The 27,519-nt window shown below is 39.6% G+C and overlaps 2 protein-coding genes across 6 annotated transcripts; one reads left to right on the top strand and one right to left on the bottom strand.

The window, feature by feature from the left end:
- Positions 1–1,460: 1,460 nt before the first annotated feature.
- Positions 1,461–7,660, bottom strand: LOC112564153 (RING finger protein nhl-1-like). 5 transcript variants are annotated; one of them, XM_025238774.1, is made up of 4 exons: positions 7,525–7,660; positions 6,636–6,960; positions 4,507–6,249; positions 1,461–4,189 (listed from the first exon to the last, which is right to left on the bottom strand). In XM_025238774.1, the coding sequence occupies exons 3-4, from the start codon at positions 5,749–5,751 to the stop codon at positions 2,828–2,830; spliced, it is 2,607 nt and encodes an 868-aa protein (XP_025094559.1). In that variant the 5' UTR covers positions 5,752–6,249; positions 6,636–6,960; positions 7,525–7,660; the 3' UTR covers positions 1,461–2,827. The 5 variants fall into 5 exon arrangements, with proteins under 5 accessions (XP_025094559.1, XP_025094560.1, XP_025094556.1 ...); XM_025238775.1 differs by lacking the exon at positions 7,525–7,660 and adding an exon at positions 7,230–7,518 and having other exon boundaries at positions 4,507–6,270; XM_025238771.1 differs by lacking the exon at positions 7,525–7,660 and adding an exon at positions 7,230–7,518.
- Positions 7,661–7,682: 22 nt separating this feature from the next.
- LOC112564154 (mitogen-activated protein kinase kinase kinase 20-like) lies at positions 7,683–27,368 on the top strand. Its single transcript, XM_025238776.1, is given in 22 exon segments — positions 7,683–7,807; positions 8,303–8,473; positions 8,876–8,963; positions 9,308–9,406; positions 9,990–10,055; positions 11,677–11,705; positions 12,102–12,239; positions 12,697–12,783; positions 12,990–13,119; positions 14,330–14,381; positions 14,682–14,817; positions 14,980–15,024; positions 15,733–15,763; positions 16,080–16,216; positions 16,513–16,575; positions 18,343–18,354; positions 19,693–19,794; positions 22,674–22,802; positions 23,360–23,434; positions 23,759–23,831; positions 23,834–24,016; positions 24,646–27,368. Coding segments are annotated over 22 exon segments (2,742 nt in total). The 5' UTR covers positions 7,683–7,783; the 3' UTR covers positions 25,518–27,368.
- The last annotated feature ends 151 nt before the right edge of the window (positions 27,369–27,519 follow it).

The following is a 27,519-nucleotide window of genomic DNA, read 5'->3' as shown; positions in this document are numbered from 1 at the left end:
TTTAGTTTTCCCTTCCGTTGCAGTCTTGCATTATGCATCTGTGAACTAATACCAGACTTGTGTTTCCTTTCATTATACATACACTGCAGAAGAATAACAACAATCAACTGCACTGGAATTTATTTAAAATGACTACAAGCAGACACGGACATAACATTCTCAGACCTCTACACCAAATGGACTGTTTCTGGCTCTCTATCAAAAGAACCAGGGAAGCCTTACTTCTTGAGCAACCAAGGTGACTCAAAGGCATTCATTATCTACAGCAGATAATGTGCAGGTTGTCTTTAATACCACTGGGGGTATTCACTATTGCAAACATATAAAACTATACATTCTACACTTTCAGCAATAAAAACAGCTCACTAGTTCAAACTTCAAAAACTAGTGATACGTTTCAATCAGGACAGTAACAGCCTCCAACTCCTTGGTTAGGTGAAGTTATCAGGTTGCTTTAAGGTATGATAGGCAAAAAAAACCCAAAGAATTTCTCTATCTCAATTTGTTCTATTTAGGAATAATGGCAATATACAGTTACTATATATCTTTATGCTAGTTTTCACGAGCTGCATGATGTACAGTGGAACCTCGGTTAACGAACTTAATCCGTTCTGGAAAGCTGTTCGTTAACCGAAATGTTCGTTATCCGAAACAATTTTTTCCATAAGAAATAAAGGAAATAGATTTAATTGGTTCCAGCCCTGTTGACTCGCTATTTGAAAGTTACAGGCTATATATATATAGGTATTTGTTTTAATGAGAACAGTTATAATGCAATATAAACGGAGTTAAATAAACATAAAAACATTAACGAAATCATTAAACAGAAAACTTCCGTTTTGACGGCGTGGTTGGAAACAGGTGTGGGGAGGAAGGAGTGGAATTACTGCTTTGAATCCCTCTCCATGAGCACACGTGACATTATAAAATCGGGGGAGACTTCCCTTTTCTGTAGCTTTGAGTTGAAGAAAAAAACTTGTCCAGTGTCTGCTTCTTCTGCCTTTTTTTTGTAAAACTCTTCGTAATACGACATCACATTTCCGACAGACGCATGCCACCTTCATACTTTGAAATCATTTCTTTTTCAATTCATTTGTTGGCCGGTCCTTGTCATTTCACTACTATTAATTGCTCTTAATCTTCTTTGGAGCCATGATTGAGGATTATCTTATTAAAATAAAGCACAACAATCACTAAATAAGAAGGATGCGCACAGGTAAGGAACGACTGATCGTAACTGTCTCGAGCGCGAATGATGAATGCTGGTCGGTCATGTGTGGTTCACGTGGCTGTTCGTTATCCGAAATTTTGTTCGCTATCGGAGACAAATTTTTAACGAAATTTTTGTTCGTTATCCGAAATTTTGTTCGCTATCCGAGACAAATTTTTAGCGAAATTTTTGTTCGTTAACCGAAAAATTCGCTATCCGAGGCGTTCGCTAACCGAGGTTCCACTGTACATGCTTTTGGCAGATCTAGAAAAAAGTGTATAACCTCTAGCAACAATAACACACATTCCTTCAGGAACAAACTTTCTATTTTTGTATTCTCCAGTGGTCAATTCCAACAACACATTCTGTTTAGTGTTTCACAGATGGCAGCACCAGAGATAGTCAACACTGAACAAACATGGCAGAAGTAATACTAGTGGTAAATAAAACAGTAATCAATACCGACATTACATTACTATTTGCTGTTGCAACAGCAGCCTTTATTACACATTTATCCATGATATAATGTTAAGGAAGCATATATTTTTTGCACAAAATGAAGATTTGTTTAAGGACAATCCATTCACATTAGAAAATACAGGAATACAAAAGAAATTACATTTTTGAATTTAGACTCTTCAGTTTCAAAATGATTTAAACAATACTGTTTAAAAATGTATCAGTTAAAATATTTGAATATGGCAAACACTTTCCCACAAAACAAATACCTTATAATTGTTTCTTAGAAAAAAGTCAACATTTTAAAAATTAAATCCTGAGTGAAAAGTCACGTTAATGGACATTTACACGTACTTCTATTAAACAGTATGAAGCATGATTTCACACAAATATCATTTAAACGTTAACCTAAATCAAACATGAAATTAAACTGCCAGGGTAATAAAACACATAGCAGTCGTAAGTTTAAAACAAAGGTATTATGATTTTAGATGCATGCACATGTGCATGTGTGTTTTGTGCAGAAGCACAAATGGATTGACCTAAATTCCAATTTTTGACACCCAGTTCAAGAACTTAAAACAGTTGCTAAATGAGGTGTTGTTGCTTTGACCGTGAATCTACAATTCTTATTTTTGTGAAATGAGGTTTTGCCCTCTTTCCAAAATACAAGTGAGAACTGTAACACTATCAGGTATGTTTTCCATGAACAGAACAGTTGTTGGCTCATATTCAGGAAATTCATATCTTGTGAGTTAGATCCAGTTGTTTGAAAACAATTTTGTACTAAGGTTAGCCTTAACAAATATGTTTACACAGTTTACAACCATGATCAATATAAATTGGGCAAAGGGTTTGAAAATCTTTAAAATTACTTTTCCGATGAAATAAAATGCAAAAGTAAACATAACCTATATCAGTTTTTGAGGGTGTTTGACCAAATCAGGAACCCTACTGTCACACACAGCCACAAGAAACATTTGCTCAAAACCAGACAACTGGAGATCATCTACTTGTATAGGATGGACACTCTGAACCACATTTCTTAAAATGCTGAACAAAACCAGTTTTATTTAAAATACCTGTATAAGCTCAAAACGACTGCCCACTGGCAAATTATTATTATCACAGCATGCTAAACTATTTTACAGCACTGTATCAAAAGATCTGAATTCTGTGGTTTTCCCTGTCACTTACCACAACATTACCATTAGCAAGAATGGCAATACCTTCCAGCCCTTTGAACTGTCCATTCTCACTACCCCAACCTCCAAACATGGAGTAATATCGTCCATCGGCACGAAAGATTTGAACTCGATTATTTCCACTATCAGCAACAACAACAAAGCCTTGATTATCAATGGCTATACCTCGAGGAAACTTCATCTGTCCTCTAAGAGTGCCCGAGGTGCCAAAAGAGAAAAGGAAGTCACCATAAATACTGAAGACTTGGATTCTGTGGTTACTGCTATCACTGACATAGACTTTGTTGTCAGGGCTGACTGCCACATAATGAGGGTTATCAAAATGACCAGTGCCATTTCCTAGGCGTCCAAATTTCCTGACAAATGATCCATTAGATTGAAAGACCTGAACACGGTGATTTTCCTTATCACAGACATAGATAAAACCCATGTTATCACAGGCTATTCCCCATGGATAGTTTAACTGGCCATCATTTATGCCTTCTGAACCAAAAGCACTCTGGAAGCTGCCATTTCTGTCAAAAATTTGAATGCGGTGATTGTAGCGATCTGCTATGATGACCTGGCCAAGTCCATTGACAGTAATGCCTGCAAGACAGTCAAACTCTCCTTCACCTTGGCCATATCTACCAAAGCTTCTAATGTAACATCCTGTGTTATCAAAGATTTGAACACGATGATTGCTGCTGTCTGCAACGTAAACATTATCATCAAGTGGAGAGACTGCTACTCCTCTAGGCCATGTAAATTGACGTTCTGCATTGCCTCGTTCACCAAAGCGAATCATGGCTTGGCCTTTCTGGTTGTATTTGTTGCGTGGTGTGGTTACATATATGCTAGGGCTATTGGTAGAGCGCATGAAAGTGTGCAAGCCTGCCTCACTGCCGCTGGAATGCTCATCAGCTGAATCCGGCTCCAATGAATTGAGCGAGATGTCAAAGCGAAGAGGTTGCCGAACTGAATGGCGAGGTGGATATGTCAAAGAGGGAGCCATGCCAATTCCTACAGGAACCATGTTGTCTGAATTCTGGGCTGCTGCAGACCTCTGTCTAGCAGGAGCAATTCTTTCAGGTGACTCTCTCTCCACTGACGACTCGGTTTGTTCGGAAGTCTCGCTCGATGGAGGCAATGCACCAAGGCTTAGATGACGAGCGCGACTTTGCTGCAGTTGGCTCAAGGAATGCTCTCCATCTCCGTTCATTAATCCAGCAATACGAGTGTCAGAATGGTGCTCTCTGCGAGGCCTTCTGCGTAGATGGGATGGAGGTGGAGGAACATCATCTTCCTCCTCATAAAGGTCATCGTTGGAAAGAATCTAAAATAATTAAAAAAATGCATGAAAAGGCTTTATTTTCATTCCCAGAGAAAACCAAGTTTAAGCTTCAGCAAATCCATCCAAGAGTCAAAGATATGTTTTACATGCTCACTTAACTGATGAATTTGTTTTATAGCTGAATGTTGCATGGACAAATGTTGCAGTTATAATAAGCAGTGCCCAAATAGCCATGGACAGCTGAGAAAGAGTTATTCCAACAAATATTCACGAGTTAAGTTATAGCCCAATGGACAGAACATGAAAGGATGACCATTAACAGAAGTGTATAAAAGGACTACTTGCACTACATGACCTACCTGAGCAGAACGAGCAGGTGTTTGTACTGCACTTTGTGTACTTCTACCAGGAGATCTATGCCTGCGAGTGACAGCTGGGGATAATGATGAGGCTCTGGGATTAAGCACTGACAACACATAATCTGTGGCTGTCTCTGGTGGTCTGAGGGTTGTTCTTCTCTCAGATCTACTGTTTCCTTCTGAAGTTTCTGCATTCCTTGTTTGATCTAGTGCTCGAACAGCACCAGTACCAGATGTAATGATAAGGTCTCCAAAGTTTCCTATTGTTGTGGAAAGAAACTGGCTTTCAGAAGAAAGTTGAATATTTCGCGGAAGTGGAGGTCTTAAAGTTCCATTTTCGTAATCTCTTAATATTTCTATGTGTTCTACACACTGCCTTTTCAGCTCTACTAAATCACCATCTGTGAGGTGTCGGTCACGGCTCAATATGGATTCAGTTGTATCACAAAAGCTTGCCATGCTAGCCAACTCCACTTCTAGGTTTTCTTGGTGTGTACGAAGATTACGAAGCTCTCCAAGAAGGAAAGTGTCCACATCCTCTCGCATTATTCTCTCCCTGGAGGTTAACTCTCTTACATGTCTTTCAATTGCCTCTGAAATCTCATTTTTCACAATTTCACATCTGGCCTGAAGTTGAGTTTCTTTTCTGCTGATCATGTTGATCTGCTCCGTTATCTGTGGAAGCTGGCGACGAACCTGACTCACCAGACGGTTCACATCTCCTCGGACTTGATCCATGTGACCACGCTTGCACCCTTCGCATACTAGCAAGTCACAGTGACCACACCTCATGATGCGGCCATCAGAGTGGCAAACATTACAACCACCACCAACAGCACTACCAGCCATATCAAATGCAATCCTTCCTAAAACAGATCTTGAGGTACCAAGAATTCCACCAGCAGCAAGGCGAGGAGATGAAACAGGAGCTCCTTGAGGCACATTCCGTGGTGGTGCAGGTTCGTTTCGCTCACCTTGCAATGGTGGTAATTCCAAGAAACTGATGATTGTGAGATTGTTGGGAAAATATGATGGACCACCACGGGGTACAACATGGTCAGCTCGACATTCTGGGCACCGGACTATTCTAGTCAGGCGATCTACAAGACCTTCTAGACATGGACTGAGGCAAAAGGTGTGTTGACATGGCAGAAGTTTGGGCTGTTTAAAACGATCCAGGCAAACTGAACATTGCAGCAAGCGTTGGATGTGCTCAGCAGAATATGACATCTCTGTGTCAGCCATTTTGTGGAAGGATTTGAAACATCACATACCTTACTAAAAGTTTAACTTAGCATTTCACTTTTCTAAAGAGTCCATAAAAATATATGCCAAGGACTTTCCAAATGTGTGTGTTGATTTTGGCTAGTTATATTTAAAAAAAAAAACTTAAATAAGTATGCCAACTGCTGTAAGAACCACAACAAATTTTAGCCAGTTTGTACTCAGATATAATTTTTAAACCAGTGCTTCAGAGACACAAAAAGTGACCATTTCCTAATTTTTTTCTGTTGCCTATATACGTGGCAGCCTTTACCACATAATGAAATCTGTACCTCCAGGATGACAGAAAGATGATGTAATCACTTTGGCTGCTCTAGCAGCTGCAAACGTATGGCATGATGAGAATGATTCATCATTCCTTAACCTTGTCTATGTGCTTTTCACCTTTGGTATCTGAGAATGAACAGGTGCTGAGAAATATGTGCAGTTTCTCCTTGGCATAAAAGAACAAAGGTTGAACTGCAACAAATATAAGCCTGACTACAAATAATATAGACACTGCTTTTATAAAGAATCAATGAAACATACAATTCAAGCAACATATTAAACTGAAAAGTGTACAAATGGTGTGATTTGTGCATTTTGTGTTTCAATCAGGAATGAGAAAATAAAGTAGAAGTCTAAATATTTGTGTACATAATATACTGAAAGAATTCTGACCAAGGAGAATCACATTATTAAAATAAAAGAAAACAACCCTTAACTATGCTGTCTTGCATAATCCACATTATTTCTTCTGGTAATATAAATTCTGAGGGGCTAGAGCCAAATTTATGATTGTCAAAACAAAGACAATTAGATATTATAGATAAAAGCATTAATATATTTCAACAATTAAACTATACCTGCAAAGAACACAGGGTCTGAAACGCAGCTTAGACCCTCTGCGAAAATCCAATGTGTTTCTGAGCACCTTGCTGCACCCTTTGGCAAGGTCTTACATAACAATGCGCTGGAACTGTCTGCTGCTGCTGCTGCTCTCATCCCGCCTGCTCCCTGCTTCTTTAACCTAGATTCTGTTCTGTTTTCGCTTTTATCTTTAGAAATTACGCGGTACTGCCAGCCAGACACGGGCCGCCTGCCTCGCCGTGAGCGTGAGATCTAGCAGCAGCAGTATGATGCAAGTAGCAAATAGACACTGTACAATGTACAGGCATCATGCAAGTTGAACTGTAGAAAAAAATGTAGATATACGGTTTATAACATGCCCCAAAAGAAGCCCATTAAGTTATTTAGATTTATTAGTTAAGGCTGAATTTTCTTCCTATAATTCTGGAACCAAATTTCTCAGTTTCTGGCAATTTAAGTGAAAGGCGCGTGACATGCGATCACATTCTTAATTTTTCTGACGGTCTAATTAATGATGAAATTTTAGAAAAATATTTTGTGAAAATAACGACTTGTAACCTACATCTGTAATAGACAACAAAGTTCCTTACCTTGAATGTATCATAATGTACTATATATTAGCAAACAACATTTGCGAACTGGTTTAATTAATCTATTTATTAATATATATATTGTACATGATACAAGTCCACTTCAAAAAAAGAAAAAATACCTAGGCGTTCCATTTTTTCTGATTCCAATTAAAACACATAGAACTTAATAAAACCAGTTTGCCGAGTTGTTGTTTACTTCAAGTCAAAGAAAAGTTACAGATGTGTTATAAATAGACTTAATTTAGTGTGTATATATGTTCTGTGCAGCTGTGTATTTTGGAGTACCACTTACACCCGAGTCCCCTCCCCTGACTGTCGCATTAAAGTTTCAAAAAGTTTATTGATTTTGATACTTTTAAAGACATACAATATAAAATTACGTTCTGAATTCGACTGAAAATGTAACTAAAATAAAATATCAATAAACAAAGGCCCCTCCCAGAAAATCGTCTGCACATCCGGTTAGCCTGTCGTCTCTGGTTTTACCTAGAAACGTGGTCAATATGCACTCCATGAAATGTATTGTTTATGATGACTTCTTTGGTTAAAAAATGTGGGGGGATATTGAACACGAGGTCAGTCATAACATATTATTATCCGTAATATATTTAATCCTCACAATATGCCCTCAATGTGTTTCAATCATCCTGTCTTCTATATTAAGTTCTTCAGTAAATATATATATAGAGAGAGATCATATCCAAACCAGAAAAATTATGTGATTAAATTAAAAACAACAACAACTGAAAAGCAGAACAAACTCGCAGACTTTTAAAAGCTATATCCGCGAATAAAGCAAAACTTTTAGGAGAGTCTCAGCTAAAAGAGATCCTAACATTTTTTTAAAAGGGACCAGGATATATGCTGTACAGTATACAAAACATAAAGTATCTGCGTAAGCATGTGCAGTTGTGTGTGTGTGTTCGCATGCATCTTATCATGCACGTGATTGCTGCAGATTTTAATGTTTAATATTTTAAAATGGTTAATAAATGTGTTTTGCCTGTTTTGCTTGTTTGTTACTGTTATATTTTATAACTATAAAAATAAGAAGTTGATGATTGTAACAGGAGGCCACGGAAGAATTAATTGGAGGTGGGGAACTTCATGAGATAGAACTTGAAGATCTAATATTCTATGAGCGATGTGGAGGAGGAACATTTGGAAGTGTGTATCGTGCATTATGGCGCTCACAGAACATGATTGTTGCTGTCAAAAATATTCTTGTCTTGGAAAAAGAGGTACATGCATTACTATAGTTGATGTTATACTTCTGCACATAACTAAAACAAGCGTTAACAGAATGAATTTATGGATGATTTCTTAAAAAGAAAAGGATGTATTCATCTAAATCTTGAGAAGCAAGCCTTAGAGTTGATTGATGTATTTTTTAAATATGCAATTTTATTGTTCTCCTTCAAAGGGTATGCCTTTTCTGTGATGCTGCTGCAGAAGTTTAAGTATCTTAATAGATATTGTAGCCATCATTATCATTATCATCATGATGCATAATCACTGTCATCCTCCACCACCACAACTGCCACCATTGTCACAACTTTCACCACCACCATCATCATTAGTATATAGCTTTTTTCATTATTTTTAAGTCTGCATTTTTACTAATTTAAAGTAAAAATATACAGGCTCAGGTTCTGAGTGTATTGTCTCACAAAAACATCATTCGATTCTTTGGGGCTGTAATTCAAGATCCTAGCTTTTGCCTTGTTACAGGTATTTATGTCTTTCATCTAACTATCATTTCTTGTTTATGAGATCAAATTTGTTCATTTATTTAAAATTGGTAATAAGAGAGAAAGATAATTTTTTTCATACTAATAATACAATGGTTTATTCCCGTTATGGTCATTCTAGAAAGGTGGATCAAGAATCTGGTTTCATCTCAAATTTCGTTTGCATTAATGATTTCTTGAGATGTAAAGCTAATTAATCTTTCAAGATGGTGTAGATGTTTTATTATCATTTAAAATTACATCTGCATATTGATGATTGTTTTGTCCATTTTTCCTGCATTGATCAGGCATATATAAATGCATGAATGTGCATATGTATTTCAGAATATGCCAGTAATGGATCTTTATATGCATTTCTGAGGAATCCTAATAATGAACTAGACTTCAAGCGCATTGTAAAATGGGCAGAAGATATTGCTAGAGGTAAGCATAAATTGAGTTTAGTAACCTTAAGAACATCTTGTAATACTGTTTACACTTGTAGCAGATTCCTGTCACGCATGATCGTAGCTACACATTATATCACAGCACAGAGGTCTGGATGCCAGAAGGAGGGAAGGGGCAGGGGGTTAGTTGGTTGGGGATTTAGATTATACATTTATCATGGTGAACTAGTATAGCCCTATAGACTTATCCTGAGAGAAATTAGGTGTGCTGGAGGCAAGAATTAACCTACAACATAAATTCTCAGTTTTTTACTGCTGTGAACCAGACCACTGATTGCTGTGGTTGGAATGAGAGCAAAAGAAGTAGTTAAGAAATAGCAAGCACAACAGTGCACATTTTCATGTGTTGATTTAGTTATGACAAGGTGTTAGAAGGGAAATGTGGTATGAGATAATGATGCAAAATGCTTATTATCAATGGCAGTGTTAAGGCAAGGTAAAGGCTTGCATCTGATTATCCTCAGGGCTTTTTCCCTGCCAGTTTTTCTGGTTTATGTTTAATTCAGGCTTATTAATTTACAAATATAGTAAGACAAAAATTGTTTGCGTGTTCGCTATAGGAATTCATTATCTGCACTCTGAAGCCCCCGTGAAAGTCATTCATAGAGACCTCAAATCAAAAAACGGTAAGTTGTTATGCTGTAGATTTGTATATGTTAGACTTGAAGAAGTGGATAACCAATTGGCTAGAGCACCACTGCCTACCATCTCCTGCTCCAATACCCATGTAGCACAGGGATATACCTCCGTGGACTCAGCTGCTGAATAGGTACCTGATCCATTAGAGCAGTGGTGCCCAACCTTTTCTCACCTGAAGGCCACACTGGACATGATATAAAATCTTGTGGGCCAGAACATGGCGGTTTTACCAGAATCATGACGTTAAAAATGAAATTATTTGTGTCTGGTTAAAATGAGCAGGCCGGATGAAGCATCTTCACAGGCCGGATGTGGTCCGTGGGCCATAGATTGGGCACTCCTGCATTTGAAGGCTGAAGAAGGAAAGGCAGCTATTAAGAAATGGGCACTGCTTACCCTGGTTCCCACTCATCCTCCAAAAAAAGAAAAAGATGACCCTAAGAAAAGTGGTCTAGAACAGTCTTCAGTGACTGAAAGGTCTAAATATTCCTCCTCTCTCTCTCTTTATTGTGTTGAGTTTACTGACGAACTTCAAGGTTAGCAAGGCAGCTCTTGTGCTTTTTGTGCTACATTAGCCAGGATACTCAGCTTTGCCAGGGTTGATTTCTGCTGTTAACTCTTTCAGCTGTGATTTTATTGTCTTCTTTAAATTGGTTCTTCATTTGAGTCAACTGCTTATTTGTTTGCAATAGCAGTGTAGTGAAGCAGCCTAACTCTTGTATTCTTGATGTTTCTTCGAACATGACAGGTCATATTTTTCAGAAGGTGAAGACCCCCCACTCTTTTTTATCTCCCTTACTGTCTCTCACACATTGGTACCTCTCCAGTTATGACATTGTCCACATTTGTTTTACTTTGGTAGAATGTTGCAGTTTTTCTGCTTAGTATTTTTTCTTTAAAGCCAATGGAGAAGCTAAACATTAAAAATAAGCATGCTCCAGAACAATGCACCTCAACCATAGTTCTTGACGCAACCATGGTCATATCATGCCACATGTGGTGAGGATGGGACTTATGGTGTGAATTTGAATAGTTTTTAAGGCCAGTTGCCTGCCACAATTACCATCACCACACTCTCTTTTTATATATCTATATATTCTTCATGTTCAAGATGGCGCATTAGACTTGGAACTAATATGTGCTTTCTGCTTGCTTTATTTATTCATGCAGTTGTGTAATAAGAATTCATTTAACAGGAAGGAAAAACATGCAGTAGTTTTTACTGGCACAATAGCATGTGACACAAGCTGTTTCTGTTCTTTATGCATTTTAATGACAGTGAATATTAATATGGACACAGCATTTTTTATTGAATGTTGCCATGTGTTTTAAAAAACAACACAAAAGTAAATTTTTCATGACTTTATCATGAAACTATGGTTTAGGGTATGCTGCTAACTGCTGCTCAGCAGCTGCAGTAATTCAGATAAAACCCTAGACTAGGAGCACAAAGCTGATGTTAGCATCTTGTTCCGTGGAAATTAAACAGCTGCTTTATAGTTTCTCTTAACATTGGATATTTAATTAGTTTTAAAATAAGTTTTATAACCAGTTATTTATGAATATATACATGTGTAAGTTTAATTGCATATATTTCTTTTGTTAAAGTTGTGATAAGCGAGGATTGGATATGCAAGGTGAGTTATGAAAAATACAGGACATTTTTCTTTTCTTTGTTTTTCTTATTTTCTTTTATTTTAAGGACCTTGAAAGAAATAAAACTTTCTTGGTCAATGCTACAATGCTGGCAAACAGAAATAAAGAAAGCTCTGTGGAAATGCACTTTTTAAAATTATTTATTTGTATTTTGTGCCAACTGATTATGTCACAACATTAATAAAGATCATCACAAATTTGCATCTTTTCAAAATGAGATATGTTATAGAAGAGCAGAAACTTGCATTGAAAAAAAACAAACAAAATGACTCAGAAATAATATGTTTACTAAATAATATACAAGCAATTGAATTTGACAGTATCATTGCTTTTGATAAATTTCTTCAGTGAAATATTTGTTCCACTTTATTTTTCAGCTCTGTGATTTTGGTGCCTCACGCTTTATTGGCAGCACTACCAAGATGTCTTTGGCAGGAACATTTCCATGGATGGCACCAGAAGTGATACAAAGCATGCCAGTGTCTGAATCCTGTGATACTTGGTCCTATGGTGTGGTGAGCTTATTAATTGTGTGCATTTTGTTTTTCCTGCAAATAATCTGCTTTGCTTTAAGTAATTTTGTTGTTGTTGTTGTCAGTGTTGGAAACAAGAGATGGAAAGAAGGGCTCATGCACAATTTTCATTAGAGCCATGGTGGATGTGTGATTATTAAATATTTTTAAAGTTATGGTAAATGTTTCGTGCTGGGGAGAAGGCTTCCTGCAGTTTCTTGGCATACCTACAGTGTAACAACAAAAAGTTATGAGCAGATTATATGCTACATTATAAGAATGGGGTTCAGCATATGATGGTGTGCCTATATTAATACAGCGCATTCTTTGTGAGAATAGGAAAGAAGGGAGGAAGACAAAACAGAGAAGTGGGAAGGGAAAGTGAAGGAAATTGGTTGACTAGCTGGTTAAATGACTGTTAGAGATGAAAGAGTAAATATTATTGAAAATTTTTTGATAGGTATTATGGGAACTGCTAACCAAAGAAGTTCCTTTCAATGGCATTGAAGGAATTCAAGTGGCATGGCTGGTTGTGGAAAAAGGGGAGGTAAGGAGTCCATTTGTGGATGGAGCTTTTGCATTTCAGGAAAGAGAAGACAAATGGAATGTCTGTGATGTTGTGCAGCGTTACGAAATTTCTCTGCTTCAGATATTTCTAAAATTATTCTGAATTGTGGAATAGCAGTGCCTTAACTGTGTTTGTCATATTTTCCATGTATTGTGGTATGTTTATGTGGAAACTGATTCTTTCAGCGGCTGATGATTCCAAGTGAATGTCCTCCACTCTTTGCACGGTTAATGCGGCAGTGTTGGGAGTTGGAACCAAAGAAACGACCATCATTGAAACAGATTCTTCAAGTTGTGGAGCAGATGCAAGATGATGGTTTGTAGATACTGGCTCCTGTTTAAGAAAAGATGAGACTTAAATCAAATGAGGTGAAATGATGTGTCTTTAGTCTATGAAAAGTTTTCATCCAGAAGTAAAAAAAAGAAGTAGAAAATATACATAAACAGTCCAGAAGTAAGAGCACATAAGAGATATATAGATTTAAAAGTTGGTAATGACATCACAACAGATCTTCAACTCAGGTGTGGAAAAAAGAGCTATAACCTCAGCCTTTTCTAAAGAATATCATTCTCTTAATGTCAATTGTTATTTTATAGTTGAGTAACAAACTCTTTGCTTACTGGTTGTGTCTTCAGTTGTTATTAAAAAGGTTAGTGTCCAGCATGATGAAATGTGATAGATAAATATTCTTCACAACATGTTCTGTGACAACCAAATAATTATTTCAGGAAGTAGGTTGGAGGGAAGGTGCTTTTACTTTTGTGTTGTTCAGGTAATAAAATACCTTAGTACTGAACTTTGTTGGCTTCATGATTTTAGAATTAGTGAATTAAGAAAACCTGCATGGACTGGATAATGGGTAGATAATAGTTGTTATTTATTTAAATGTGACTGTTGTTTACAGAAGAATGAAAGGGCACTGGCTCAGAATGATGCAAAGTCCCGTGCTTCTGCTTCTGAAAACACCACTGGAAATTAAATAATCATGTATTTAGAAGAATTGAATGTTTTATACTGGAATTCAATAGAGTCATCAGCATATACATACTGCCAACAGCTTTTTATAAGAAAATTTTCTAAGATATATCTTTTAAAACAAGAAATTTATTTTTTATCCTTTTTTTCTATGGTAGAGTATATGTTTCTCTGTTGTGTTTCTTCAGGCTAGACAGTGGAAGATTTTATTTACAACTTCTGAATATAGAGTTTGTAACTGAATTATGAAATACCATATAATAAATCAGGGCTGCCCCATCTACAACCCGCTAACTACATCCAGCCCACTTATTTTAACCAGACCCGTTCTGCCCGCGAGATTTTAATATCATATCCATTGCGCCCTTTGGGGGAGAAAAGGTTGGGCACAATTGTTATAAAACAAGAAATTTATAGAGATTTGTCTTATGAATTTTTACAGACTTTATCCAGTGCTTAATTTAGATTAATCTATTGCTCTTAGCTGTGCAGTGACTAAAACGTAAAATTTTAAACAAATATTTACAAAAATTTTACTCCTTTTTCCCAGAGTCTCTGCCAGGGTTGACAAATTCCTTTTTGGAGCATAGGAATATTTGGAAGTAAGTAATTACTGACAGCTTACTAGTTTTTAGTGTGCATTTATATATATATACACACACACTATAGTATTTAGTATATATATATATTCATCTGTTGTAAATTTGCATTTTGAAATATAAATAATTGGCCTGGAAATAGCTTATTTTGTAAATTAACTTGTATGTGAGAACATGTGTGAAAGAGTTTTTAGAAAAAACATGCTTGTGGTATGTGAATGCTGAATTTGGTGGAGTACCGATAATATGAGTTGGCATCTTTCTTGTGTTGTCTTATTTGATATCTTTTTGTTTTACTGACAGGAAAGAAATCCAGGCAACCCTTGACAGACTTAAAAGAGCAGAGATTGACATTAGCCTTAAAGAACAAGAACTGAAAGAGAGAGAAATGAAACTAAAAGAAAGAGAGAAAAATTTAGAACAGCAGTTTAAAGTTGTGGTAGGTTGACACTTTTATTATTTGTAGCAAATGCATTTGAATTCTTTTGTATAAAAAGTATGCTCAGATAAGCATCAAAGAGTCATACATCAAATTATGATTTTAAAATAATACTTCTATAATACTTGGGTGCATTATTGCTGTTTGTACATCTGATTTCAGGATCTCGATGATCATGATGTTAATACCTGGAGAGATGTGGACGTTGTATGTGTATTTTTTCTTTTTTCCAATAAGTTGATTATATAGAACACCATTGCCTCTGCATAGTATGCCGTTAATATCCACTGTAAAGCTGAAGGTTGTAATTGTGCTCTATCCTCTAAGGGGCCTAAAGGAACTAAAAGCAATGTCAAAATTCGTGTAGTCTTGAAAATATTTTTCTTAGGGATGGACCTCATCCTATTGCAAATCCTGAAAGAGATGCTATATAGAAAGATAGTGGGAATCTTACAGGACATCTGTGCACACCTAACAGTTGTCAATATTTTTTCTTCTCTCTTTGCGCATGTGCACCATCAGATTTGTCAAAACACGCAAATTTGTTGTCTTTTATAGACTCCAGCAGCAGATTTCTTCAGTTTTAATATAGAAAAACATTGTTAATGTAAAAATGACTATTTTAGATTTGCCCTGAGATGGTTGCAGACATGTTGGCATGAGGAACAATAAAAATAAAAGTTGGTGGAAGACAACTCTTTAATGACCGCTATCCATGGACACAGGTTACTTCCCTTCTACCACAGTGTCATCATTTACCCCTTCCTGATTATGCTTTGACATTTCCTGAATCGAGGGATTTCATTTTCAGTAATAAAGCATTTAGAAAATAAGAAATAACTAAGATATAAAATTATACTTCTGTTGCTTATAAAACTGTTGTGATACTGTTAATAATGTTGCTTTTGTTTGCAGTATCAGTGGGTCATACAGCTTGGATCATCTGGTAAGAAAATATGCACGGAAAGATGGCTTATGTTGAAATGTTATGCTCGAAATTGTTAAGAAAACTGCACTAATATAGTCGGTGAAGCACACATTTTTCTAATATCACTGTGCTAGATAGTAAATGTACAGATGCATCCTTGTATATGCACTAAAACATATGCTTGTACACAAATCTGAATGCATATTTCATACATCTGTATACAGCTAAAATATATATTCAAGCACGTTTACTCAGGATTACCAGATGTTTCGTATTCAACGTTTATCAGTTTAGAATTTCAAAAACCACTTTGATGCAACATTTGGTTTGCTAGGTAACACACTGGACTTAGCCCAGTATGCTGAAGTATTTTTAAAGAATCACATCAATGGCAGACGTCTTCTTCGTCTTACTCAAAATGACCTTCGTGCCATGGGCATCAGCAGTGTTGGGCACATCATGGACTTGTTTGTGAGTTTCTCAGGGTTTTTTCTCTCTTTTTGGGGAGGGGGTGAGGGTGAATGTTAACTCAGTTACCTAGTCATCGAATGTTAAATGTGTATTTCATCACATCACGTATTTTAAGTGAGGGGTTAGCATGTTGATGTACAGACTTAAAAAATTGTTAGTGTTGGCCTATAGAAAAAGAGAATTAGCTTAGTCTGAATATCTTTGTTCGGTTGGCCTTTTAGTTTTTAAAAATAAATTAATTCCTTTTTTTCTGGATTAAAACTTATATTGATAGCTTTCAGATCTCATTTTGACAGACGGAGATTCAGCTTCTCAATGCACATAATATACGCCTCTTGAACTTTCCTCCTCTTGTCAAGGTAATTACAATGATACTAGTGGTTTAATATTTTATAGATTTGATAAGATGATACACCTGTTTTGCCTGCTCAAAACTACCACTAACATATTTTATATATTTTAAAATTGAGACAGCTGTTTGGCTGTAAGTTGTTTTAATGTAATATTTCTGGAGGTAGAGTAGGCTCCCCTTAAGAGAATGGCGGGTGTTCCGAGAATCTTCAAGTTACCCAAGAAAGGAGATCTTGGAGACTGCAATAATTGGAGGGGCATAACACTTCTTTCCCTCACCAGCAAGGTCTTCAGCAAGATTGTTTTGTCAAGACTGACGGCAACTCTTGAGAAAGACCTCCGACCACAGCAAGCAGGATTTCGTCCTGGGCGATCCTGCTCCGAACACATCTTCATTCTGCGACAGATTCTGGAGCAGAGCAACGAATGGAACACACCGCTGTACATCAATTTCATCGACCTGGAGAAGGCTTTTGACAGCATCCACCGCGAGTCCTTATGGAAGATCCTGAGGCATTACGGAGTCCCTGCAAAACTTGTTCAGGTCATTGCAATGCTGTACAGCGATTTCAAATCCCAGGTTGTCTGTGACACGGAGCTCACAGACCCCTTCAACGTCAGTACCGGGGTGAAGCAGGGCTGCATTCTGTCGCCGTTCCTCTTCATCCTGGCCATGGACTGGATCATGAAGACAGTGAGAGGAGAGGGATCAGATGGACCATGACTATGACAGCAACAACAACGCTGGAAGACTTGGACTTTGCTGATGACATTGCCCTGCTGTCACACCGCCACCAAGACATGCATGAAAAACAAAGGCCTTCTCAGAAACAGCTGGAAACCTTGGCTTGAAGGTCAGCACAAAGAAGACGAAAAGTATGAGAGTGAACGCCAGAGTCCAAGACGGCATCAAACTAAATGGAGAAGAGATTGAGGAAGTGACAGTTTCACCTATCTTGGGTCCAAAATGTCAAACACCGGGGATGCGGAGGTGGAGATTCGAGCCCGACTGGCGAAAGCCAGCCAGGCCTTCGCCTCACTCAGGAGCACATGGAAGGCAAAAAACATCAGCCAGAAGATCAAACTGAGAATCTTCAAGTCAAATGTGATCAGCACCCTCCTTTACGGATCAGAATCCTGGAAGATGACCAAAACCATCAGTAACAAGCTTGACGTCTTCCAAAACAGATGCTCAGGCGCATACTTAACATCTTTTGGCCAAATACCATCAGCAACGAAGAACTCCACCGAAGAACTGAAACCGAGTCCATCACCACGCAGGTTCAACGAAGGCGTTGGCGATGGATTGGACATGTGCTCCGCCAGCAGACAGCAGACCTTTCCAGAGTCGCCCTACGATGGACTCCAGACGGCCGAAGAAAACGAGGTCGCCCAAAGGAAACTTGGAGAAGAACAGTGGAAAGGGAGATGAAAGGAAAGGGCTGGACATGGGGTCACCTAGAGCGGGTTTCAGCCGATCGACATCGGTGGCGGACTCTGGTTGAGGCCTTATGTGCAACCTGATGCACGAAGAGGAATAGATAGATAGATAGAATATTTCTGGAAGCTTCAGCTAACGTGTACTCATCGATGCAAATTTTCCTTTTACACAGCTTACCATCCAACTTTATTTAGCTCTAATATAAAGGTTATACCAATATAGGTGTGTGCACATTGCATGCCCATGTGTACTTGTGTGTGTGTGAGAGAGAGGGTGGGAGAGTCTGCTTTATAGCATTGCTGCCTTGTTAAAACCTTTAAGTTTGTATTTTCAGTGTGTAAACAGGGTAAGTTTGGGGTTGTTCTTTTTTGCCTCTTTGGAATATTAACATTCCTATGATTTCATTAGCAGTTTTTGTTTATATGCGTGCAGTTTTAGTTCCGCGAATATATCTTTCAGTTATTTCTTATTCTGAAGAGTTTTAGGAATAAATGAAATTGCTGCTTCATTTTTAATAGTCATTTCATAAAGTAGTAACAGTAGTTTCTCTATTTGCTTTTAACTATAATTAATTTTATAATTTATCATGAATAATTAATTAAGGATTTTATTAAATCAGTAATTAGGGGGAATTAGAGGATATGTAAACAAATAATCATCTAGTTTGAGGAATCATATATTTTCCAATCCCAAATATTTTATGGCACTTTCAGATTGTTATTTGTCCACTTACAAGCATACAATTGTCTACATAAATATTAATAATGTATTACTTTATTTACTTCTTTTTACTGCCGATCTGTCTTATCTGCTTGTCTGACTCCCTGTACAAAATTAATCAAGATATATTTATGACTCCTCTTTCTCTTGTTTCTGTGGAATATTAACATTACCAAATTAATATACCTTACAAAGTAGATGTCTTGAACAGACCATTGAGATATTTAAAGCATATGTAAATATAAGGAGAAAGTTGTAATAGTAAATAAACAGCTAACTTGCAGACTCATTTATAATATTTACTTTCTTAGAAATAATTTACAGAAGAATTGTTAAACATTTATTAAAAAAAGAGAAGTTTCAGAAATATTACAAACAGTATGAAAGTTTATTAGCATTGGTTGATATTTTCTGCCAACTGCATTGTTTTTGCTGCTTGCTAAATTCTGTCTTTTTAGAGGGGCTGATGGTTTTGTTTGTTTTTTATGCACTCATGCATATTTGTGTCCTGTTTCTGTATACTGGATGTATACCTGCTCACTCCTCACCTTCAAAGCAAGAGCTGTAGAATCGAAGACAATGAATGTGACACTGTGACTTTTCATTGAACAGTTTCACAACTTTCAAGATTTTTAAACACAAGACATAATATAAACAAGTAGTTATTACCGGTTTTTCGAGGAAATAAATGTGTTTAGAGTCAGTGAATGTAGATTCTGTTAAATGGTCCACAAAGGGTGAATGAATGGTCAGTCTATCGATTATTAAATTTGGGGATCAGATGAAAGATTGCTTGGATGGTTAGTCACTGAGCTTAATGAATGGCATCGTTTATTTGACTTAATATGGTATATCATACACATGGAAAGTATGACAGGCTAAATTGAGATTTACGGAACGAAAATCGATCATGATGTTAGTAAACAGATGGAGGACTCAATTCACTTCTCCGTTGCTTTCACAGGACTCTACTTCCTCTGTGAGCAGTACAGTGGTCTCGGAACAAAAGACGGTCAGCATCACTCTCATTTTTGGTCACCATCTGCGTGCTGGGCATGCACCAGAGGTCAGTGTCACCAGTGCACCAAATGTGATTTTAAGCAGACCTCCATTTTGGAGTTTTGCGCGCAACGGAGTCAATAGCTCAGCCAAGCAGCTGCCACTGGTGAGGTGCTCACCTAGGCACTCTCTATGTAGAACTTGGGCGCCTGCTAGCTTGCCATCATGAAGCGCTTCTCTGTCGTCACATCCCACTGTATCCGCGTTGAGGGAAAACACGAAATGTTTTTCTTTTAATGTCTGCACACAAACTAAAAGTTTTCTTAAGGTTTCAAAAAATGTTAAGGTTATTATTTATTTAAAAGACACTCTTTGGAAACGATATTATTAGTTGTAGTCATGATCTTTAGCATATTTGTGAAAACTGTGCTTGAGCATTCACTTTCGCATTACATACGACGGGTGTTTTAAATGCTAATGAGTTAAGTAAAGAAGCGTGGCTGATGAATTCAGTTGCCAAATTTTGTGATGGAGCTAAAATGAAAACACAAGCAGGAACAAAAATGTTTCTCTGTGGCGACTCAACCAGACTGATAACAAAATCAGCAACTCGAGACCGAAAGATTACGCAGGTGAGAACTATGCACGCGCGCACCCGCATGAAAAGGTCGTAACAACTGAGAAAAGGACGGGTACAAAAGAGCCGCAAAAAAAAAAATCATTTGTGTTCTCTGCCTGTTACATTAGAACATTTTATAACCTAGGTACAGGACTTTATTGTGATTTCATCGTTCCCTTACACTGACTCTCCGCATCGTGCACTGCAAGAACCGACAGAATTGCCGGTTATCTCTCACGCGCTGGCAGTTCTTGCCGTCTTGTGGCGCTCCTGGCACTTCCAGCCGACCCCAGCATCGGTTCCTTGCTGGGGATGGCGTGCAGCAAACGTAACTGGGAGATATGTCGTCGTCGCTGCGGCTTCCCACACCGTGGAGCCAGCAACCAGCCGCATGTAACCGAGCCTGGCTCAGTGTGATACCTACGCATATGCGACAAGTTCTTGCTGGCCTGACAAGCTGCCTGGCTGGAGCTAGAGATGCCTGCCCCGCATATCTAACATCTGTTTTCACTGATAATCGCGCTCGGTGACAGAGTCAGATAGGTTTCAGAAGTTCTTCTGACTTCTGGCGCCATGGCAGAGAGAACAAATGAATCTTTTTGCGTGTTTTCATTTGATTGTCCCTACCGCTCTATTCGGACCATCCTTTTTCTGCCCCATGCTGCGAAACTTAACGTGTATCCCCAAGACGCAGTTCTCTCATTTATCCCACTTCCCACCCCCCCACCCCCCTGCCCTCAGTCTGCTGTTTTGTTTGTTCTTTTTCTCCTTTCCTGTCGTAGACTATATGGGAACGCGTTGAAATGACTGAGAATGGATAGCATTTGTTCGGTTCTTGCCACAACTGAAGAATCGGTTGTCAGAGTAAGGAGGAAAGAAGATAATAGTTTTAGATTTTGGAATGGAGGAAAAGTGAGCTTATATCACTGATAGCACAGCAGTGAATGATACGATCTCATTTCCCTGAAGTGAGAGCAGCAGAGAGGTGGGGGTGGGTAAGGGAAAGGAGGAAAGTAAAAGAGGAGTAAGGTTTTTTTGTGAGGAAACGTGCAGACTGTACTTGACAGTGATATTTTGATGGGAAATACACCGCGTTTCAGCAGTACCCAAAGCTTGAATGTAATTTTTTTTTTTTTTTTTTTATGTTGAACCAGTCTTAGGTGGAAATAAAGGGTTTCGCGACAACATGAGAGGACATAACCTTTTTTTTAGGCTATCTTGGAACGCTTGGTGATGGCACTTGGCACGGGAATGCTGAGAGTTGATATTGCTTATGAAAGTAGATTTACAACACTTGGAAACCGAAGTACCCACTCGAATGCAGGTTCCAGAAAGGAGGATCTGTCGCTACCCTGAGAGAGCTTGCCTACTGTCTTTTGTCCGATCTAGAGGACACTCCACGGAATCCATCGCGGAACGAGCTTTGGTGGAACTTGTAAGAATTTGTAAGTGTGGAGAACTTATAATGCCAGTGTGGTGTAACCAAAGACTGTGTATATAATAAAGCGCTCAGTGGATACGGGTGTCGCGCGCTAGTTAGCTGCAGCCTGACGTGCCTCCGTTCATCGCCCGCGGGTCGTTCTCACCTGCCCTCCGCTGTCGTCAGCTGCACAGCCGTGTAAATTGCATTCCTGTGCCCCCCCGTGTCTGTCAGCGCGCCGCTATCAGACCGGCGGCCTCACTCTGACGTAGGTGTGGTACCCGGGGAGCGAGCGAACCTCCGCAAAGCTGTCTTTGTTCTCGACACCAGCAGGTGACGGGTCTCGTCGATGGCGAAGATGATGGCGGTGCTGACGACTATGCATTGCGAAGAGTGCCTGACCCCCCTCTTTCTCCCCCTCCTCCCCCGAAAAAATACTTGCCATCACTTAGACGTGCCTCTTTTTCGAAGTTTGGACTCTCTACCATAAACACCCGTCTTTGCAATCAGCCACATCGCTTTGATCTCATCCCTCTTGATGACTTCTGTCAACATCGGTTCTGTCAGAGACCTGTAGGGTCTGTCACGATGACGCATCGTTGCTGACTGACTACATCTGAACTTTGGCGTCGACATACGGGGAGGGGAAAATAAGCGATAGCATTGTAAATAACTGTCCATGGATTGAACAGAGGAAACAAGACTTTTTGGAGGTTGGGAGAGAGGTTGCCTCACCATCGCAAAAATTAACTAAGAAAACTGAGAATAGGATCTGCTTAACTTAAATAATCACCGCTGTAGGAATTAGCACATATATTGGCAGGTGAATGATCTCTCAGTGTGTGTGTGTGATTACTTGATCAATACAGAAAGAGACTAAATTGTTCGAAATCATTTCTTATCTCAGGACACTAAATGGAAAATGTACCTGGAAGTAGATACTGACCAGAGGTCTGATGCTAACCCAGTCACCTTTGTCAATGACGTGGCGTTCATCTGCAAGAACCCCGCCTACGGCACGTTCAAGCTCAACTACGTACGGCGTTTTCTTGGCTTATTTGAATATTTCTTGATTTTCTTCCAAACTACCGAAGACTACAAAGTTTCTATGATCTTGTAAATCGCAATAGTGTTAATAATAATATAATAACAATATTAATAATAAAAAAAACTATGACAAATAACCCTTCGTTGCCATATTGAAGCTGTCGACTCTTTCACATTATTTTATGTTTCACTGGATTTGTCGAGACTGATGCGCAGAAGGCGTCTCTTTGTTGTATTTTTAAAAAAAATCTTAATCGAACTGCTGTCATCCTTCGCCCTACTCTTCTGTCTATCCCAGCCACCCATTTCCTGTCTTCATCAGGATCACCTCTGGCATACCGAAACACACACACACACACTTTCTCTCACACACACGCGCTCACGCACTCGGCAGGTGGAGTGTGTGATTTAGGTAATGTCTTTCGCATCGTTACTGCTAAAATAAATTGAAAGATTAATTGGTGAAAAAAGTATTTTTTTTTTTTCTGTCGTGTACTACTAAGTATGTTAAGTGTGCGGGAATTCTCTCGTTGATCTTGTGGACAGCCCCCGTTTATCATGGACAGATGGTGTCACGGTACGGTGCCCGATATGACCATCGAATGCCTGATCAGTTACGGGGTGAGTCTTGCTGTTGGTAATAATTACAATATGGACTAATAATGATAGTGTTAAAGCAATATTAAAGCTGGCAGTAATAAATTCATTAACACATACATCGATTGCCTCTGTCTTGATCTTGTCACTTCATCATTCCTCCACTCATATTTTTTGTTTTCTTTCTCTAATGATTAGGAAACGACTCCGATTCATGATATCAGATTCTTTCTCTGATTGTGTGCGTGTTCGCTACACGTAAGTTGATAAAATTAACTGTGCCGGAAGCCAGACTCCGGTAATCCAGACTCCGGTAATGTGTTTTCCTTGGTTTCGTGTTGCAAACAGCCATCATCCACAAGCCCAAGTCCACGCGGTTTCTGTACGAACTGGACGGCAAGGCTGCCTCATCCGCGCAAAAGACAGTGACCTTGACCCTGACGAACGTCTCTTCTGCGCAGTCTTCTGGAGACAGTGTGTCCACGGTGGTGAGCGCAACGCCACCTGCCGGTCGCTCCTCGCTCATGCATAGTCTCAGCACGTCAGCCCTGCAGGGGGCATGGAGGAAAGACTTCACGCCTGTGACACTGCCGGAGACGAGTAGAAGTGAGCAGACGATGTCCTGACGTTTTTAGTTATCTCACGGAATCTGAAGTAGTCTTAAATGTCATTGGGTTCGTCAGCAAAATAGAAGGCTCTAGGTTCGTAACCCACTCGGACTGATGGCTGGTAGATTTACACTGCTCATCCAGCAGTGAGATAGGTACCTTATTTATCAGGGGAGGTAAAGATGGTGGGTAGAAGGAGGGTTCTTTAGATACAGTGGACAACGTTCACTTCCTCTTCGCCTCTTCTAGAGCACTTTAGTTTTACCTTTAGTTAGCCTTTATTACTTTGACCACGGCCGAGAGAGAGACAGCGAGCATACATAAACATGCACACACAAGACTGGGTGGTAGGAGTCAGTGATAACCACTGTTTTTTCTGGGAATGGGTCCCTGCAGGATGGAATTCCTGATGGAGTGCCCATTAGTTCACATTCTGGGGCTCCTTGCCAGACTGTAAAATTATCAACATGCACCTTATGATACATTTAGTTTTATGCAGGCGACAAGCGTCTGCATACAAACTTGAGAGGCATGTTTGTGATCACAATCAGATGCTGATACTGTGCTACTGTTTTTGTTTCATTTCAGACCGACTCTTACCGCTGCTGTTGTTTCCTTCTATTTCAGATAAGCCAGACTTATGGGCCAGCGTTGTGGCAGGCCGAGTTCCCTCCCTGGCTTCCACCAGCGCGTGGCCCAAGCCAGTCCCAGGAACGACTCTCACATTACCCGCCAATCCACAGGTACCGGCCCCCCTGAAAACTACCACCAGCCCAGTTTCTGCCCAGGTCAGTCAGACAGGTAGTACGGCTAAGCCCGGGATGCGAAGCTCCCTTTCTGTAGAGAGCCGAGTGGAGGATGGAGTGGAGGAGAGAAGAGGGTCCAAGGTGACGTTTTACGTGGATGACACATCATCTGCCAGCTCGCCGGCCAGCAGCGAGAGCGGGTTCAGCGAACACCACGCCCACGCTGGCTCCTATGCCGACGCCATCAAAAAGCTGCTACCGTCAGGGGATGCCGGGAAGGAGGGTAGAGAGGTCACGCGATACGGCGACAACGTGGACAAGAAGACGACACCGCCGGGCGCCATGAATCCGTGGACTTTTAGTCGACAGCAGGACAGCCGGGGGCGAGAGGAATGGTCAGCCAGAGGCGATACATCGAGCAACAGGGGCTCTGACGTCACGGAGGGCGGGCGGGGTGGCAGGTGGGAGGGCAGAAGCGACTTCCGGAATCAGGACAGGGGCAGCAATCGCGGTTTCCGGGGAGGCTACCGAATTTCCACCGGCAGAGGCTGGAAGGGGACGAAGCAAGATGGCCGCGAGGAGACGGCAGCACAAGGGCGGAGCAGGGGCAGCCGCAGCGAGCCGCTCCTGACGCACGGCATTGTTCCTGATTACCGCCGGACAGTCAGCGCCGTGCAGCAAGCCACGCAATCGCGCGGCAACGACGCTGCAGACACGACCACCAAACCTACACACAAGGCGACCGGAAAGTAATGTTCCTATTGCTGGGGTATTCGCTGATGTTTTGTTTTGATGACACTATATATAGAAAACATCTTAACGTGCGGGAAACTTGTTTTTAGGCTTGTTGCACTTAAATTTCGTAAGACATTAAGATACGTATCGCGGTCATTTTTATCTGCATCTTTTGTTGTATACCGGTTAACTTGCAGGCAGTACCAAGCACCTTTACACTTACACACGTATCTGTGCGTGCGTGGCTCTAGGCGACCAGAAACAGATGCTTTTGATTATAATTTTTGTGATTTTATTATGTGTATATATATAAAATGGTACATGTTGATACGAAGAAGAGACGGAGAGAGATTGAAAGAAAGGTACACATTAGATTGAAGATTGTTTTATAGCTTGTTTTTTTAAGGGCCATATACATGTACACACAGTCAGACCAACAAGACAGCTACCATCACCTGATCAGATCAGACCAGGTGATAATTTTTCGCCACAGGACAGGGCACGACAGACTGAAGCACCATCTTTACCGTAAGCTGCATCTGGTGTCATCCCCAATGAGCTCTTGTGGAGAAGCAGAAAAAACCGCGAAGCACATCATACAGGTATTTAGGTTCATTGGTCCGATATTCAGGACTGTAAAAAGATCCAGAAATATGTGTGTCGCAGCCGAGATTGGAACCCCACGAATCTCGACTCTTTTGAACAGTGTCGTCGCCAAGGAGGTAAGGGATTGGTTTGGTCAGGAAGGTCCACCTCCTTTATCTTCGTTTTCGTAGTCCAATAGAGAAGAGATCCCATTGTGACCTGTGCTGCCAGTATCAACTCCTGGCCCAACTCTGTTCTAGAACTGCGTTGTACAAGCGTTCGGACTTCTTTTTCACCACATAAACTGGCTTCTCGGGCCCGGTTACCGTCTGACATTTGTGGCCATTTTGATGTATGGAAAGGAGATATGGGTGCTTACGGCAGCGGATCCGATGTGATGGAAGGTTTGCTGCAGTTGCTTATGCACAGAGGCTAGAATTGTTCATTTTAGGAAGGAAGGAAGGCGGGAAGAAATGTGCTTGAAATCTTTTGTAATCAAGAAAATGGCTTTCCCAGCAGTGGCTTTTCAAATACCAGGCCTGTGCCAAGCGGAACGCGTCTTGCCCATAGCAGTAAATTGGTGCCTGCTTTTTTAAAAATTATTTTTTAAAGCAGATGTTTACAAAGCCTTAGTCACGTGCTGTTGGAAACCGACTTTATCGGGATTTGTTTTTAATCGGCAGAGTTTCCAACTTGTTGACACACACATATCTTCGTTTTTGATGCCGTGCGTGCATGTCTGTCAGAATCGCGCAGAAAATGGAAAGTTAAAAACAAAACACGTTTAAAGTCACCGGTTCTCACAAATAATGTCAGTTAAAAGAGAAATCGATCGTTTGGCATGAATGTTTACCGAAATATGTGCAGACGATTGCGTGTTAGTAAATGTTTTAGTAAATGCCTGTCTTAGTCACGATGCACTGCCTTTTCTGTACAATGTGTTTTTCTATACGCATAATGGAAGGTTGGTCCGATTTTCACTTTACATATTGTTGTTTTTATTTAGACTGTTTATCTTTCATTATCTTTTGTTGGATCGTGCATATCGGTGTGTGTTAGAGAGAGAGAGAGATCGTTAAGTCGGAGTGTCTGGGACTGAAGATAGGCTTGCCCGCGATTGTGATGGAAACTGGGGATCAGAACTTTGTTGTAAGCTTTTGGCATATTTACAAATTATTTAAGCAAGTACGAGAAATAAGATTCTGGAAACTCTTTATCATGAAATACTATCGTCCCCTGGCGTGACAATATTTTTGATACAATAAAATATTAACTTGAAATCGATGGATATTGTTGTACTGTTTGGTCTAGATGCAAATGTTTAGAAACAGTAGAAAGGGAAATCTGTTCATCCCTTTTAGTTTATGTCTACTTTTCTGTTTGACCACCCACCTGCCCATTCTTTGCATTTTTTAAATGTTCCTTCTGTCTTTTA

Source organism: Pomacea canaliculata, linkage group LG5, assembly GCF_003073045.1.
Source record: "Pomacea canaliculata isolate SZHN2017 linkage group LG5, ASM307304v1, whole genome shotgun sequence".
NCBI lineage: Eukaryota > Metazoa > Mollusca > Gastropoda > Architaenioglossa > Ampullariidae > Pomacea > Pomacea canaliculata.
The sequence above is the reverse complement of the archived record's forward strand: the minus strand, read 5'-3'. Positions and strand labels throughout refer to the sequence as shown.

Coding starts and splice junctions, on each gene's coding strand:
- LOC112564153 (XM_025238774.1), bottom strand. CDS start 5,751: ATGGCTGACACAGAGATGTCATATTCTGCTGAGCACATCCAACGCTTG. Junction 4,190..4,506: donor CACCTGCTCGTTCTGCTCAG/GTAGGTCATGTA, acceptor TAATTATTTTAG/ATTCTTTCCAACGATGACCT.